This window comes from Formica exsecta, unplaced genomic scaffold, assembly GCF_003651465.1.
Source record: "Formica exsecta isolate Colony F162 unplaced genomic scaffold, ASM365146v1 scaffold98, whole genome shotgun sequence".
Lineage (NCBI taxonomy): Eukaryota > Metazoa > Arthropoda > Insecta > Hymenoptera > Formicidae > Formica > Formica exsecta.
The window spans coordinates 1,080,242-1,094,766 of NW_021853741.1; the positions used below are offsets into that span (position 1 = coordinate 1,080,242).

General features: G+C 34.9%; 2 protein-coding genes across 4 annotated transcripts in view; one reads left to right on the forward strand and one right to left on the reverse strand.

The window, feature by feature from the left end:
• Positions 1 to 14,525, reverse strand: part of LOC115245434 (UPF0489 protein C5orf22 homolog) — a 692,512-nt gene that overhangs the window by 290,363 nt on the left and 387,624 nt on the right. Inside the window, exon 5 of the mRNA XM_029823748.1 lies at positions 4,548 to 4,742. Coding sequence (XP_029679608.1) covers positions 4,548 to 4,742 — 195 coding nt within the window. The remainder of the gene's footprint in view (positions 1 to 4,547; positions 4,743 to 14,525) is intronic.
• The window catches only part of LOC115245436, a 29,119-nt gene continuing 19,845 nt past the window's right edge, over positions 5,252 to 14,525 (forward strand). For 2 of the 3 annotated variants that reach the window (XR_003885542.1, XM_029823749.1), the window contains exon 1: positions 10,542 to 11,252. Coding sequence is in view for 1 of the 3 variants with exons in the window: in XM_029823749.1 (XP_029679609.1) it covers positions 10,973 to 11,252 (280 nt within the window). In the remaining 2 variants the exon portion in view is untranslated. Of the gene's footprint in view, positions 9,655 to 10,541; positions 11,253 to 14,525 lie in introns of those variants that run through there. The other variant, XR_003885543.1, reaches the window with a different exon arrangement.

A 14,525-nucleotide genomic window follows, 5' to 3' on the forward strand; every position in this document is an offset into this window, starting at 1 on the left:
TATATATATATATCGATCAACATTTTAATAACATTGCTTCTATACCTGTTGGTTACGATAACATAGCATATATGTAAATATTGGTAAACCATGCATTATTCTATCAGAGAGTATTCTGTGTGGTTACTCTACTCAAACAACAAGATCAATCCAATAAATTCAGTTGAAATTGGTAGAACCAGTTGGATGCAAATGCTGGCAGAATAGCTCGCTTCCGCTTTTGAAATCACGAATGCCAATTTAGCTTGAGTCAACCTCACGCATTGTTAAAAACAATACACATTTTTATTTGATTATATAACTTGTAACATAAACTGCATATTATAACAATTTATATACAGTCGAAAAATGTAACATAAAAAAGCTGTAAATGTCAAAGTATAACATAAAAGCCGTAAATGTCAAAGTATCTTAAATGATTTCATACAGAACCGAAGCTTTTTTTAAAGTACTATTAAAGTACGATTCGTTTATGTCAAATTTTCAACAGTACTTTGAATTTTGCGCTTGCAGTGCTTCGTTCTCATTCGCAAAAGACGTTGACGATAGTGCAGTTTCTGAGAAAGAACGAATGCGTCGCAAAGGCGGCCAGAAGTTACCAGAAGGGTGGGGGAACTGGCTTACTTCCGGTTCGCCTATTCGCGCCACCATCCGGCACGAGCTGCATTCTCACGCTCATCTACATACTCGACATCAATATTCGGAACGGCCGGGAAACGGGCTCCGCTTTGCATACTGGACCCCCCGCTCGTGTCATTTCATCTTTCGTAGGGATCCCAGTGGGACATCGCGTGGCAGATCCTGAGAAAGGAGTCGCGCACAAAATACACCCCACGGACCGTCGCCCAAGTCTTCGTGCGTGCCGATGAATTTACGAAGAAAACGAATCCAGCATCCGCGCTTTCAAGAATCATACGCGAAATAATTTTGCCGAAATGTAAAATACCAAATGGGGCACGCAGAACGCATTTGGTCACATTTTTAACTGCTAATTTGCGTCCGAAAATGTTTCATATATTTATAACAATTTATATTTCCATCTTATATTTTGTTTTCTTTGATTTAATTTAATTTAATTTATCTTAATTAAATAAATTAAAAAATCTATAAGTAAAAAAAAAATAGTTCTAGAACATTATCCGTTACTACTATAAATTATTCCTACACTTGACGGTTATCGTTTTTTATATACTTCAGAATCGATATCGATTATTAAAATAAATTTTAAGTTTAATAGATGTAATCGTAGATACTACACGCGGTTGGTTGCTTTCTCGCAAGGGGCCGATTTTTCCATTCTTCCTCGTAATTATTATTCTTTACAAAGATCGCGGATGGTGGCGCGAGCGGTGAATGTGTACGAGCCTGGAAGATGGAATGTGGGTTGCGTAATTTAAATAATTCAGGAATGACCCTGACCCCGGATAGGCTACAGGGTGACCTGCAGCCGGCGATTACAATCACAATGCACCGCCGAGTTCTCAGGGTAAGACAGGTAGCGCCGTCTGACCCGCATACATTAAATCAAAATCATTGGCTCTGCGTCTGATATATACACACAAATTATATATACATTTATATAATATAATATAAAAACTTGGTAAGATAATACAAATTTAGCAAACGTATTGATTATTTTTCTGATGCTTTTAAAAACTGCTATAATTACTCAAATCTCTTTCCAACTTTACGTATCTGAGAAGACAGAGGAAGGCATCAAAAATAGAAAATAATAAAAAAAGATAATAAAGAGAAAGATAAGAAAAAGATAAGTGAATATATCTAAATTCTCCAAAATGAATTCGAGACGACAACGGTTGCATAACCAGTTGCATCATTCTCTTGCATCGCATTATCATCGTACTAAAGGCAAGAACTGGACTTATCCGCCATGGTACATATAGATCGAGAAGCATCGAATATTTAACCGGCACGCATTTAAATGGCCCGATTCGCAACATTAACATAACGGTAGGTAATTCCAGACGTCAAAGCTTGACTGCGTTCTACGTTCAAAGGTACGCGTCTCGCCGAGATCCCACGGTAAGAACTTAGACTGTTCGGTCTTGAAATCAGCGATTTCGAATATAGGATAGTCGATGCGTTTTAAATGATATGCAGGATGCACGGCACACGAAACTCCGTGAGAAATTGCGGATAATCTGCCCGCCGGATCAAAGCCTTTTCGACAATTGGAGATATGCAAAATAGGATTTATTCAATCTATGCAGAAGCCGTTTTACTGTTGCATAGATCGATTGTAAGTTGCATTTCGAAAGACGCAATGAAAAACGCTATGCAAATGACATAATATAAGAAGAAAGCATAAACTTGTGTGAAAGATTGTAAACTCAACAATTTCAGAAAGCCTTGTTACTTTAATTGAATATTTGTTACGAATTTTTTGTGTAAATTCCCGATTGATTATATTATTAAAAGAAAATATAAAAAAAGATGTACACGTAAAAATAAAATCAAATTTTTTGACAAATTAAAATATTTTTTTTTTACTAAACTTCTCGTGCGGCGATAATTTATAAATCAGTCACTCTTGTTGCAAATCAGAATTTACTATAAAAGGCGTAAATATAGAACATATATTTATTACATATTGTACATAAATATATGTATAACTTGTAATCAAACTTGCTTGTAATTTATTTATGGATTCAAATGGCATACTGTTGCACTCTAAACAGTGATGCAATTAACATTTCCATTTCGCCGCAAGAATTTGTTATATATTCAACACATGACGTTAATTATCATAATCTGGTAATTAAGTAAATATATACTGAACCTGTGAGACTAGCTATTCACAGAATTCAGCTGATTTAACAATTACAATATATCGTGGCAAATCATAATCTATAGAAATTATCGCTGATGTATATAATCCTACAGAAAATGATTAATAATATCTTTTTTAACTTCCGAGAAAAACTGTAAAAGAAATAGAAATTTATATATTATATTATAACTAACAAAGCGCGATGTAGTGGTATAGGTGAATCGATGTGATTCCTACACTGAGCTTGAATCAAGGATACCCTAAGACTGTCTGTTCTGTGTTTGATAATAATAGAAAAAATTTCGCGCACCCTGCACTGTGTTACCGTTAGTCAAGTATAAATCTATATTTATCTCCTATAAACGTCAATATCGCGCACAACATTTATGAGCAATCTAGGATCGTAAAATAAGAAAGATTAGATATTTCTTAATGATTAATGTCTCTTTATATAAATAGCGCTATAAAAAATATTCAATCGCCACCATTTTTTAATAATATATCTAATAAAATTGTTTCGATTAGAAAATCCAATGCGAATCTTTTTATATAATAATAGATAAAATGTTGTATAAAAATTAATTGAAAACATATTGTCATATTGCCTTCAATTAATCCGGAAAGTTATCTTGTCAAACGAAGCAACGCATAGTACAATAACAACACGCGATCGAGATTTATTGACGAATAACGTGGTCGGGGCAAAATTAGCGTTTTCGGGATGCTCGGGACTAAACGGCCGAAGGGTTGTAAGCTGGTATGCAGATGAGCCGACATGGTCGACCCTGGAGACGGATGTTGGCAGTCTGCAGCTACGTAGACAATAGGCCAGTACCATTATGTCCATCGAATCCTAAAACCCTATAGAGTCGTTCTTCTCTGTCTATTATCCCGCTGGTGGCAGGCCACATTGTGTAACCGGCCTGCCACGGGACCTCGGGCATTGTCGGTCCACCTAATTATTCGCAAATCTTCCGCTCGTTGCCGGTAATTCTCCCCCGTCCACTAATTCGCAAAATTCCATCGCTTCTCTAAAGCTCTTGGATTCGGTCGTGATTTACGCGATCTCTCGGGCCCCCTCCCATCCCCCTCGTTTTCCTCTCAATCAGATTTTCGCGATATCGAATATTTAATGACTGATATAATACTCTCGTATGCTTAATTTTGTTTAATAATATAGAGCTGTTCTTACAGAATATAGCATGGAACCCACATGTAAGAGACGATATTAGGATCTCCATATCGATATGTCGTATGAAATATTTAATTAGAATTAATTCAGTCATAAATAATGAGTTAATCGTTTCCCTCAAATTAACCTTAAATAATCTCCAGAAAAGAAATTGTATTTTTTCCTACAATTTTCTTAAATTATCTTAATTTTGCAAATTATTTAATTCCCCAAATATATTAAAATAAATAAGATAATTAAATTATTAGAATTTATATTGCTAGAAAATGCAAGGATAATAAGATTTTGGTATTATTGTCTTATGCTTATAGATGTGAGTTGCAACTTTATCATTGATAAGTAAATAAAAAAACTTTAGAATTATATGTATATGTTGAAGTCCTTAGCTATAACTAGCTAAGTAACTAGCTAGCCTTAACTATTTACTATATTTTAGTAGTTATATATATTAGTTTCGTTCGAGGGTATGTGTTATATACATTTTCAATTATTCTTACATAAACGTTAGGCTCTTTTAACCATGATCACACACCATCTTTGTATATATTTAAAACAAAAACTTACCTCAGGATCATTTGATTCTGCTCTCTGATATGTAAACAATGGAGCCAACTTATCGTAGAGGTTTACGCGTTCGTGAAGATCTTTGAAAGGATTTTTAGTACTGAAGAAGTCGAGGTCGATGTCCAAGATATATGGAGTATCCTTTTCTGGTAGATATTGACGTAATATCGAGCTGACGGCTGTAAAGTCATCTTTCTGTAACATAAATATCAGACAAACTGTATTATAATATGTCAATTTTTTTTATATATATTCTCTTTTAGACTAAAAAAAAAGATTTCAACAATAAAAATATTTTCTTGATAATATACTTTATTTCTTAAGAGCGTTTCTGAATAAAGTAAGATTTTCATAAATTAATTTCCTAATAATTAAGTGTGTTCACTTCACTTTCTTTCTTTAATCTACAAAATTTTTATATATTAAACACATTATATAAATAACAATCGCGCGGGAAGAAAAAAAGAGAGAGAAATGCAATTTTACAATATTGATATGTTTTATATTTTTTCATTGCTGATGATCGCACTATTTTGGTTATTTGTCACTAAAAGCGAGATTATTCACTGGAAGATAATCGCATAATGAAACATGAGCATTCAGATCTGCGAATTAGCGACGCTATATTACTCAATCCTTTTTTTTTTTTTTTTTTTTTTTTTGGCGCCGCGCGCTGGCGAAACGTTGACGATAATTACCAATAAAATGATCGATTGCCGACGTTATATCGAATTCACGGCCTGTTCGGTCCAATTTCCAAACGGGATTTCACCAACCATAGGAATACACGAGACGCTCGACGACGTGCGCAACCGTTCGTATGAACCGGATATTGTTCATAGCGGGGCAAAACGTGATGCTGCCCGCGTATAGAGGGTTTTTTGTGACGCACAAAAAACAATGACTGCACTCGAATTAATTCTGTTAGAATTGATACTCGGCCCCGGCACTGGGATCGCAATTTGCATGCGTTCACAACAATGAAATACAACGGCGCACGCGGGGTGAGCTGTAATACTATCGCGAGGAGGAGGAGGAGGAGGAGGGGAAAAAGGGGGAGAAAAACGGTAGGAGGAGAAAAGCAAAGCCAACAATCACCCTGAGCAGTGGCTCTCAAAGCTTTTAACGGTTTCGATGCAACAAGGCAATTTTTGGGAAGAATGTTTTTCAATCGAATTGAGTGAATGCAAAAGAGCATCAATATTTTTAAAGTATAAAAAAAAAATATGTGACCCTTCAGAAAACCGAGATATTTCTCAATAACAGAAATTAATAGAATAATTACTCTCTTAATGATAGATAACATTTTCAGCGTATAAAATTCTAAATCTTATCTACAAATGAAAATGAGATGTCAAAGGATCTTTCATACTTTAGATTTTTTCTTTAGAAAATTAGGAAATGATTTGAGAAAACCCACACACCCAAACTGTTTCAATAAGAATTTAAGAAAATAAAAATATTCTATTATAAAATGTTTCTATCATTCTGAGAAGAATCTACTATGCTACCAAAGTTTTGATCGAATATATACAGATAAAAGATATTTTTTGATTAAATATTATGAGTATAAGTTGCTTGAGTCACGAATAATTATGTAGCTCGAATGCAGCTGCGGAATTTTCTGAAACGCAGCGATTAATTTTTTATGCTCTCAATCTGCCATGTCGGTTGATAAGAGAGCGTGCGTTTTGCGCAACCTTCGCATCACGCTCTGCAGATGTTCGGTCTTGGGTTTGATTTAATACGATCTCTGAACCAGATTGCTGCGGATCTACAATCCAGTGGACGATGATGTCAACGAAAGCATAAGCTCGTTAATGTGTTTTTGATTAGAATCTTCTGCGAAGAGATATTTTTTCTTGCCCTCTTGTCTTTGAACTAACAGATTCTCAGGAAATTCGCATTTAGTTATTAAGTATTATACATCGATTTTTCAACAATGATTTTGCACAATTATTTATAAAATTTCACAATATAATTTCGCATTTCTATTATATAATATATATGCTAGCATAATTATTAAAAAATTAACAATTTCTAATACACGTATCTAATACATATTTATAAATAATTTTATGCAAAATATTTTTTTAGGATATAGGAAAGATGTTTTATTGCATTTGCATAAGAAACACACCTTCTGTAATAATTATATTTTTGCAAATGTCACGAAGCTGCTTGAAATATCAGTAGACGAGTCACAGTAAGATACATAATCGCAGAAAGTTATCTGCGATTTATGCTTGAACAATTTTTTAATTGTATTCTTATCTCGCAACGAGCGAGGCTTATAAAACGAGACATATATATATATACATATATATGTACAAAGACATGCAATATTTGAATCGGATGATTTATAAGAAAATGTTGAGTAATTCTTCGGACGAATCATTTTATAAATTATATTGAGTGTGAAACAAAAGAAAAGCCGAATTACTACAGACTGTATAAGATAGCAATAATAATTATCAAAGGGATTTTTCCTTGAGTCATATCGTTTTCCAGCAATGTCTAATAATTTTTCCTCTATACTTGAATATAATACCTCGCGGGCAAGCATTTAAAGCTTCCTTCGTGCAGTTTTCCATTACACATGACACACATGGCATGTGAACAAATTGCACGTTTAGAACTTTCCACTCGATATTGTGATTAATATTTTCAAATGAAACGCGTTATTATGCTACACGTATATTTGATTCACGATAGTGTGTGGCTATCTAATTGTGCAATTGTATAATTCATTTCGTCAAGTATTTTCCTTGTCAAACGTTACTTTTTTTGTGATTATCTTCAGATTTATAAATTTCCGATTCATCATTAATCCATTATTTTTTTTCATAGGCCTGTGACATTTTTTTATTATTATGCGCAAAATAAGCATGATAAAGCATAAATATTCTACGAACGTATTGGCGATTATAATATAGAAAACTGTGCAAAGCGAAATGTCATTGTCGGCTAAATTTAAATCGCGAAAGTCGGACATTGCACCCAGCGTAAGTGCAAACGCGATAATCCGTCGACTTCGATTTCGACAGATATTTTCGTCCGTGCAAATGCGGAATTAGAACACGATCGCGAAAGTGCCACTTTTACACATACCCATTAAACATCAAATAAAAGACAAATGCTTAAATATTTAAGAATTTTGATTTCATCTTATCATAATTTTTATATGTTAGAGAATTAATATCATAATATTAATACTACAAAATCATCGCAAAAATATACTAAGTTTTAATTAAATAAAACAATTTTTAAATAAAACTAATTATATTAATTTTTAACAATTTTTTGTTTTAGATTCATATAAGTTATACATCAACTATATTTCTTCTCTAAAATATGTTTAGAATCTTTCAAGATTTTTATATACGATTACTTTATAAAATTAATATAAAACTCAGCTCTCTTCTTTTTCTCTTATCGCTTCTCTTTTTTGCCATCATCTCTCTTACATGTCGAATTCCGCAGATTTAAAGAATTAGGAAAAAGCATATGTGTTTGAAAAATGTTTACAGTTTCCTAATAATACAGATTCTAATGAGCGATTGCGCGCATTTCAAAGGGTGGTTTTAGTTGTGGGATCTGCATACTAACAAATGAATATGCTTGAACAACGAGCAAACGAGTCTCGCGGAGAGCACGTGGCAGCTCGCAAAAGGCTTACGTCTCCATGTGTGCGTGTCATGAGTTCGTCGGTCACACCACCGTCGTGGCCGCAATTAAGGCGAGCAATGCCACATGCAAATGGTCGCATTGTCTTGACCCAAAGTGGCGCGATCTCAGTCGGCTCATTGTGCTTTCACGGACAACTTGCATGACAGGGAGAGCAGCACAGCGTCGCAAAAATCGCAGCTCGCTCATTTGCATCGGATGTACAATACACGCGCCGATCGAAAACGCAAACAATTTTCCATTAAATGGATTTCCATTCCTTCTAAGAAAATTGGATAAATGCACCGAAAATAACTCAAGAGTTAATCGAGAGTACGTGCAAATATAAATCGAGCTCAAGACGATCGGAAAAATGTTCTAAATACGACTATTGACTCAATTTACGGTATTCCAAGAGTTAATGAATCTATTGTATTTAATGGATATATAAATTAAGAGTACTAGTTTTTGGAATTATATAATGATTTGCATTTATCGGATTAAAAAAAATAAAAGAAAATTTTTTTATTTTGGTTTTCTAAATTAGCAATGTTGAAATGTTTTTGCTTAGCTTTTTATATTAATTGCAAACTTATTTTTTATTATAAAATTTAAAAATTGGATAATATCGATTATGAAATGTGTAAATCTAGCAATATGATAAAATATAATAATGATATATAATGACATAAATAAGATGTTAATCACAAACATTTTATAAAAAAGACAAAATTTTAAATATGTAGTTTCGAAATGTTTTCTATCATTATATGAATATGATTATATAATGTACTCAAGAGCAAATCTAATAATTATTTTCAATAAATAAAAAATATGCTGAATTAGCGTGTTCAAATTCTGTATAGTTATGTCTATTTATCTATTCTTCAACAACCTCATTATCTTTTGGTATATTTGCAAAAACAGATTGTGCTCGATACATCAACAAAATAGCATCCGTAATGACACGTTATCTCTGTTCTATTCTTATATTCTTCAATCCGATATGCAATCACTCGCGATGCAATGCAATGAGTGCGCATATAGCGAAGATTACGCAAGCAACCGAAGTAAATCTCCAAGATTCGATGCAAAAGTCACGTTTTCATGACGTTTCCCCGCCCCGCAGCTCAGACACTTGTGCGCGAGTAATTAATTAATACGCGTTACGCAACGCGTGGGCGATGCCTACGCTCGTTTCCGTTGAATTTTGATCGTCTTTTAATCGCATGCGCAAAAATTCACCCGCGACGCGCAATCAACGACATATCTCGACATGAGTACGAGATACCGTCCGCGCGTTCGCTCGTTATCGTGGCCACGTGTCGATCCTGATGCATTGTTCTTGCACAAGGTGGATTAGTCTCACGGCACCCGGGAATGGCAGCGTTAATTAAAACGATACCTCCGCATCACGTCGACGGGAATTCGAACCTCGCACGTATGTCAAACCTTTGCTTCCTCTCGTATATGTCAAGTGCGTTTGCCATTTTACCTGTAAATTAATTTTCAACTACTACATTTAAATCTCAAAATATAATTAAATCTAAACTTTATCAATCAAGATAAGTGTAGATCATTTGTAAAATGTCAAACAGAAAACACGTATTTCTCTTAATACTATTCTATTTATTGCGTATCAATTTCTTCATTATTAAATGGATATCAGCGCATTTAGATCCAGTTAGATTTAAATCAGTTGCGTTAATCATAAAATCCTTGAATCAATTGGCACGTATTCTACTTTTTACCATTCGAGTCGTCGCGTAATTTTCTACAAAACATAAAAAATCTTGCGTGTGAAGAATAATTCATGTGTGATGATTATTGTTATTTGCCTGCAGTTCTTATTTAAATGATAATGCATGTGAAATAATAAATTCAATATTAAAAACTTTCATGTATTATTTTGCAGGCATTAAAGATAATATATCCTTTTCATTTAAAGACATCTACATATATTTACATACACGATTGATCACTTTTAATCATAAATCAATACACAAGAGCTCAATCGATTAATCAAACCACTTGTGGATTAAAATATTAAAAATAAGATGCGGATAGATATGAACACTTCCTTGATTCACTCATCTCCTTGATTATAATTACGACAAGTGGAGAAGGGATGTTGATTAAATATATAGAACTTACGTAAGAGCATTCTGTAAAGAAAACAAACCCAGATGAAGAGACTCAATATAAGTCCGAAAGAACATTCTTGTTCCGATCGGCCTCCTACGTCAGGCGACGAGATGTATCTTCCTACCTACGTAGAGCCCATACAGAAATCTCGTACAGAAATCGCGGCGTACGGACGCTGTCGGTGTTCGTAAAGATGTCAAGTCTACCCTCTCTTCGATCAATGTCGCACGGCACGTTCGACCAACGTCGAGAAGTCGGCGAGCGAGTCGTCACGACGAGTCAGCACGTTTTGTAGGAGGGCTTCGTAGAGACGGCCGCCTTAGTGCTCAGTATGCAAGCTCAGTGGTGGCCGCATCCGGTAGGTACGCGCTCGCGCGCGCAAGCTCGGAAACTCACGTTGCATTATGTATCTGTCTGTCGATACCAAGCACCACGCGTGAGCGCGATGATAAGAATAGAATAATAGAATTTTCTATCAACTCTTCTCTCTTCTTTTCTTAGGTCGCGCCGCGTCGGATAGAGAAGACGCTATTGCAAAAGGAATAAAATACCACGATATAGCATTTTTTTTTTCTTTCTCCTCTCTTGGCTCTTTCTCTCTCTCTCTCTCTTTGATGAGCGATGGTAAGCCGCGCTTCCCCGCTGCGTCTCTCGTGTGTATCTCATCGGTAGATCTCGCCTCGTATGCCTTTCTTGTCGGTATCGACGCTGAAGTGCCGTTAAAGTGCCACCGCGTCAGGGTCTCGTCGAAAAAAGAGCCCGTCGCGTTCCATCTTCTTGCGGAGATACAGCAACTTCCTTGGGAAGCCGAGCGGGTTCGCAACGGAGGTCTCTTCTCAAGGAAGAAAAGGGTCGAGATATTTCTTGACAAGGAGAAATATCAATACGATCGTAGTAAGTAATAATAATATCGAGTATCAAGTACTGCGCATGATTACGTTACAAAGATGATTATAATCGATAAGATTTTGAAAAAAAATTAAGAACGCGAGCCACAAGTATTATATAAAAATAAATATTTCCCATAGGAAACTTTCAATATAATATTGTTAAAATCAACTGCAGAATCATAATTATTTCTCAGCAACTGCACTGAAAAAACTGATTGGTAATAGTTATCAAATACATTTAGTTGTGAATTTTAATTGAATATTTGATAATTATTACCATATTTAATAATAGTTACTAAATCTCAAATTTTGTTCATAATTGAGTAAATTAAATAATTTAGTAATAATTACTAAATATTTAAGATTGATATTTACTATTTTATTTCACACATTCAATCTTCATATCACGCTTTGTCACATTTTATTATAACTCAATTTTCGCCTGAGCATATGTCGTACAAGAAATAAAGTAGGATCATGGCGGCGAACCATTTCAGGCCCGGCTATCACTTGTCTCATCGCATTTCTCTGCTTCCGCAACGATACCGATGTCGACGTCGGCATAACGCGATATCGTCGAAATAAATTACGCGAGATAAGTTTCGCTCCCATATTTGCGTGCTACTGGACTATACTATCTTAATGCTGCGCCGCGATTCTACGGTTGGTAATTGTCGGCCAATTACCGTGGCGCTGACGTATTTAGTCGCATGCGAAAAGAGCCGTCCATTGTTTGCTCCCTGGTCTCGGTACCCGCGTTCCTAATTATGTATAATATCCGCCGGGAAAACGCGGGCGATACATCCGCGCGCCTCGTTCCATTGTTCACGCTAGCAATCAACGCCTTTTCCTAGATGAAACTGTAAAAACCAGCGGAAAATCTAGCAAACGGCAACCTGTTAAGATTCAATTTTCTACATAATCGTGTAATTAGCGATGTCATGTACATACATTGATAATGTGTTATTAAGGAGAATTTTTTTCATGCATTCTTCCACATGAAGTTCGATGTATTAACACAGTTCTCTATCTACTATATCAATGTGCAAATCATGTTTTTTTTTTTTTTTTAATTATATTTATATATATCTTTTTCTCTCTGCTTCAATAAAAGGAAGCTCATATGCGTTTTTTTTTTTTTTTGTAAATGTAAATTGAAAGCACGTGCACGTATATCTTTGCATATGTCCATGACCTACCGTAGTATAGAACATAATAATATGTTATTGAAAATCTTCTGCTGAGTAGTAACGGAAAAAGTGTCAAATTAATTCCATGCTCTTATCTCGATTGAAATGTACAAGTCATAGCAGCGAGTGATAATAAAAAAGAAGAACTGATAGGAAAAAAGTGATCGTTCGTGATATAATGTAGAAAGTGGAGACGTGTAATTTTGTTCTTGCACACGAATATTTTCATATTTATTTATTATATTATTTTTGTACTGACATCGTAGTGAATAATGAGCGCGTTATAAATTATTTCGCCTGTCATCTCTTCCTACTCGTCATATTTTTCACCGTCCCATCGTGCTTAAACCGTACTCGTACCTCGAGACGGCGCAAATATCCTGACGTAAATTATGCTGATCTGACCTTTAATTCTCTAATCAATGACTCGCCGCGGCGCGCCACGCTAAAACACTGTAACACTTTTGCGGACACCTGTAGCGCTTCCAGTTAAGCAAACTTACGACTACCTGTTATTAGCAGGTTGCGCGCATGCAGTAGATAGAGGATAGACAACATTGTCTTGCTGCTTCGTGGCATAATTAACTCTCGTAGTATTAATTAGCGGCGGCGGTGCGCCGTGATGCGGCTTATCCTGTCCACCCAGTCGCGAGCTATTTCTTACGCTTCCCTTGTTTTTACGTGACTTGCATCACGAAGAGGCACAAGGCAATCACAGCATACGTTTGTATTATACTAGTTATGTCGCGGTAATTTCACAAATTTCTACAACCACTGGTCATCTCAACAAACACGAACGAGAACTCTAATGACAATTGAAATAATTTTCGTACTACTATGACGGAAATAAATCGCTGTATTCATTTTTTTTAATTATCTAATACTTCAAATTAAATATTGCTCCGGATATCAATTTATTGTTCGAATTTTTATTTATTTTAGATACGTTAAAAAAAATAATAGTAAAAATTAAACCTAATGAGATTATTACATAAGGAACAGCTAAGCATTTTATTTCTTTCATTTTCTTGTTAAAATAACTGAGAAAAATTTTTAACATAATATTATATATAAATATACAGGGTGTTAAAAAAAACCATTCAATATAGTGAGTAAAAAAAAACCTTAGTAAATGTAGGTCGAAAGCTCAACTTTTTCTGAAATATAAACATTTTTGTATGTTAGCATCATGATTGACTTACTGGCTTCTACGATGCATGCGACGTGAGAAGAAGATAATCTGTCTAAATCTCAATATTTACAGGTGTTCCACATGTCCTCCTTCTATTTCCATACACGTTTGGCATCTTCTTTTTACAGAATCGCGAACTATCTCGAAAACTCCAGGTCTCTGTCAAATTATTTGACAAGCACGCTGGATTCGGTCACGTAATTCTTCTAAAAATAAGTTATTTATCGGCAAAGAATAAACTATACAGCCAAAGACATATTCTCTAAGAACTGAGTTAATGTATTTATCTTCAGCACGATACTTTGTAACTGTATAATCACCAAATAGATCCGCAATCGCCGGTTGATGACAACTGACTCATTGCCGGTGAAACATTCTGTTATGAAGCATGTATGGAAATTGAATGAGGATATTTAAAACGCGGTTTATAAATACTGAGGTAAACATCGCATGCGACACGTAGAAGCGAGTAAATCAATCATGATGCTAACATAAAAAATGTTTATATCTCAGAAAAGCTTTCGACCTATATTTACCAAGTTTTTTTACTCAATATGATGTATCCTATCTATCATATAAATATTGGATGGTTTTTTTTAACAGCCTGTATATATTATGTAGCTTGTTGAATAATCTGTAAAATATATCAAGTTTTCCAGTTATTAGCCCAAGAAATTTTTCTTTGCAGATACTTGCTAATTCTTGTTTCCTTTCTGTGGGAAATCCACAACTATGTTCGCTGAATTTTTTTTTTTTTTTTTTTTTGCGAATGTGAGTAAGAGTGTCAAAGATAGTCGGCGCAAGAAGAATTCAGTAGTATGTACGAGTCTTAGATGCCACGAAATTCTGACCGCAGGCCGCATACCAACAGTCGGCAAAACACACGCCTCGAGAA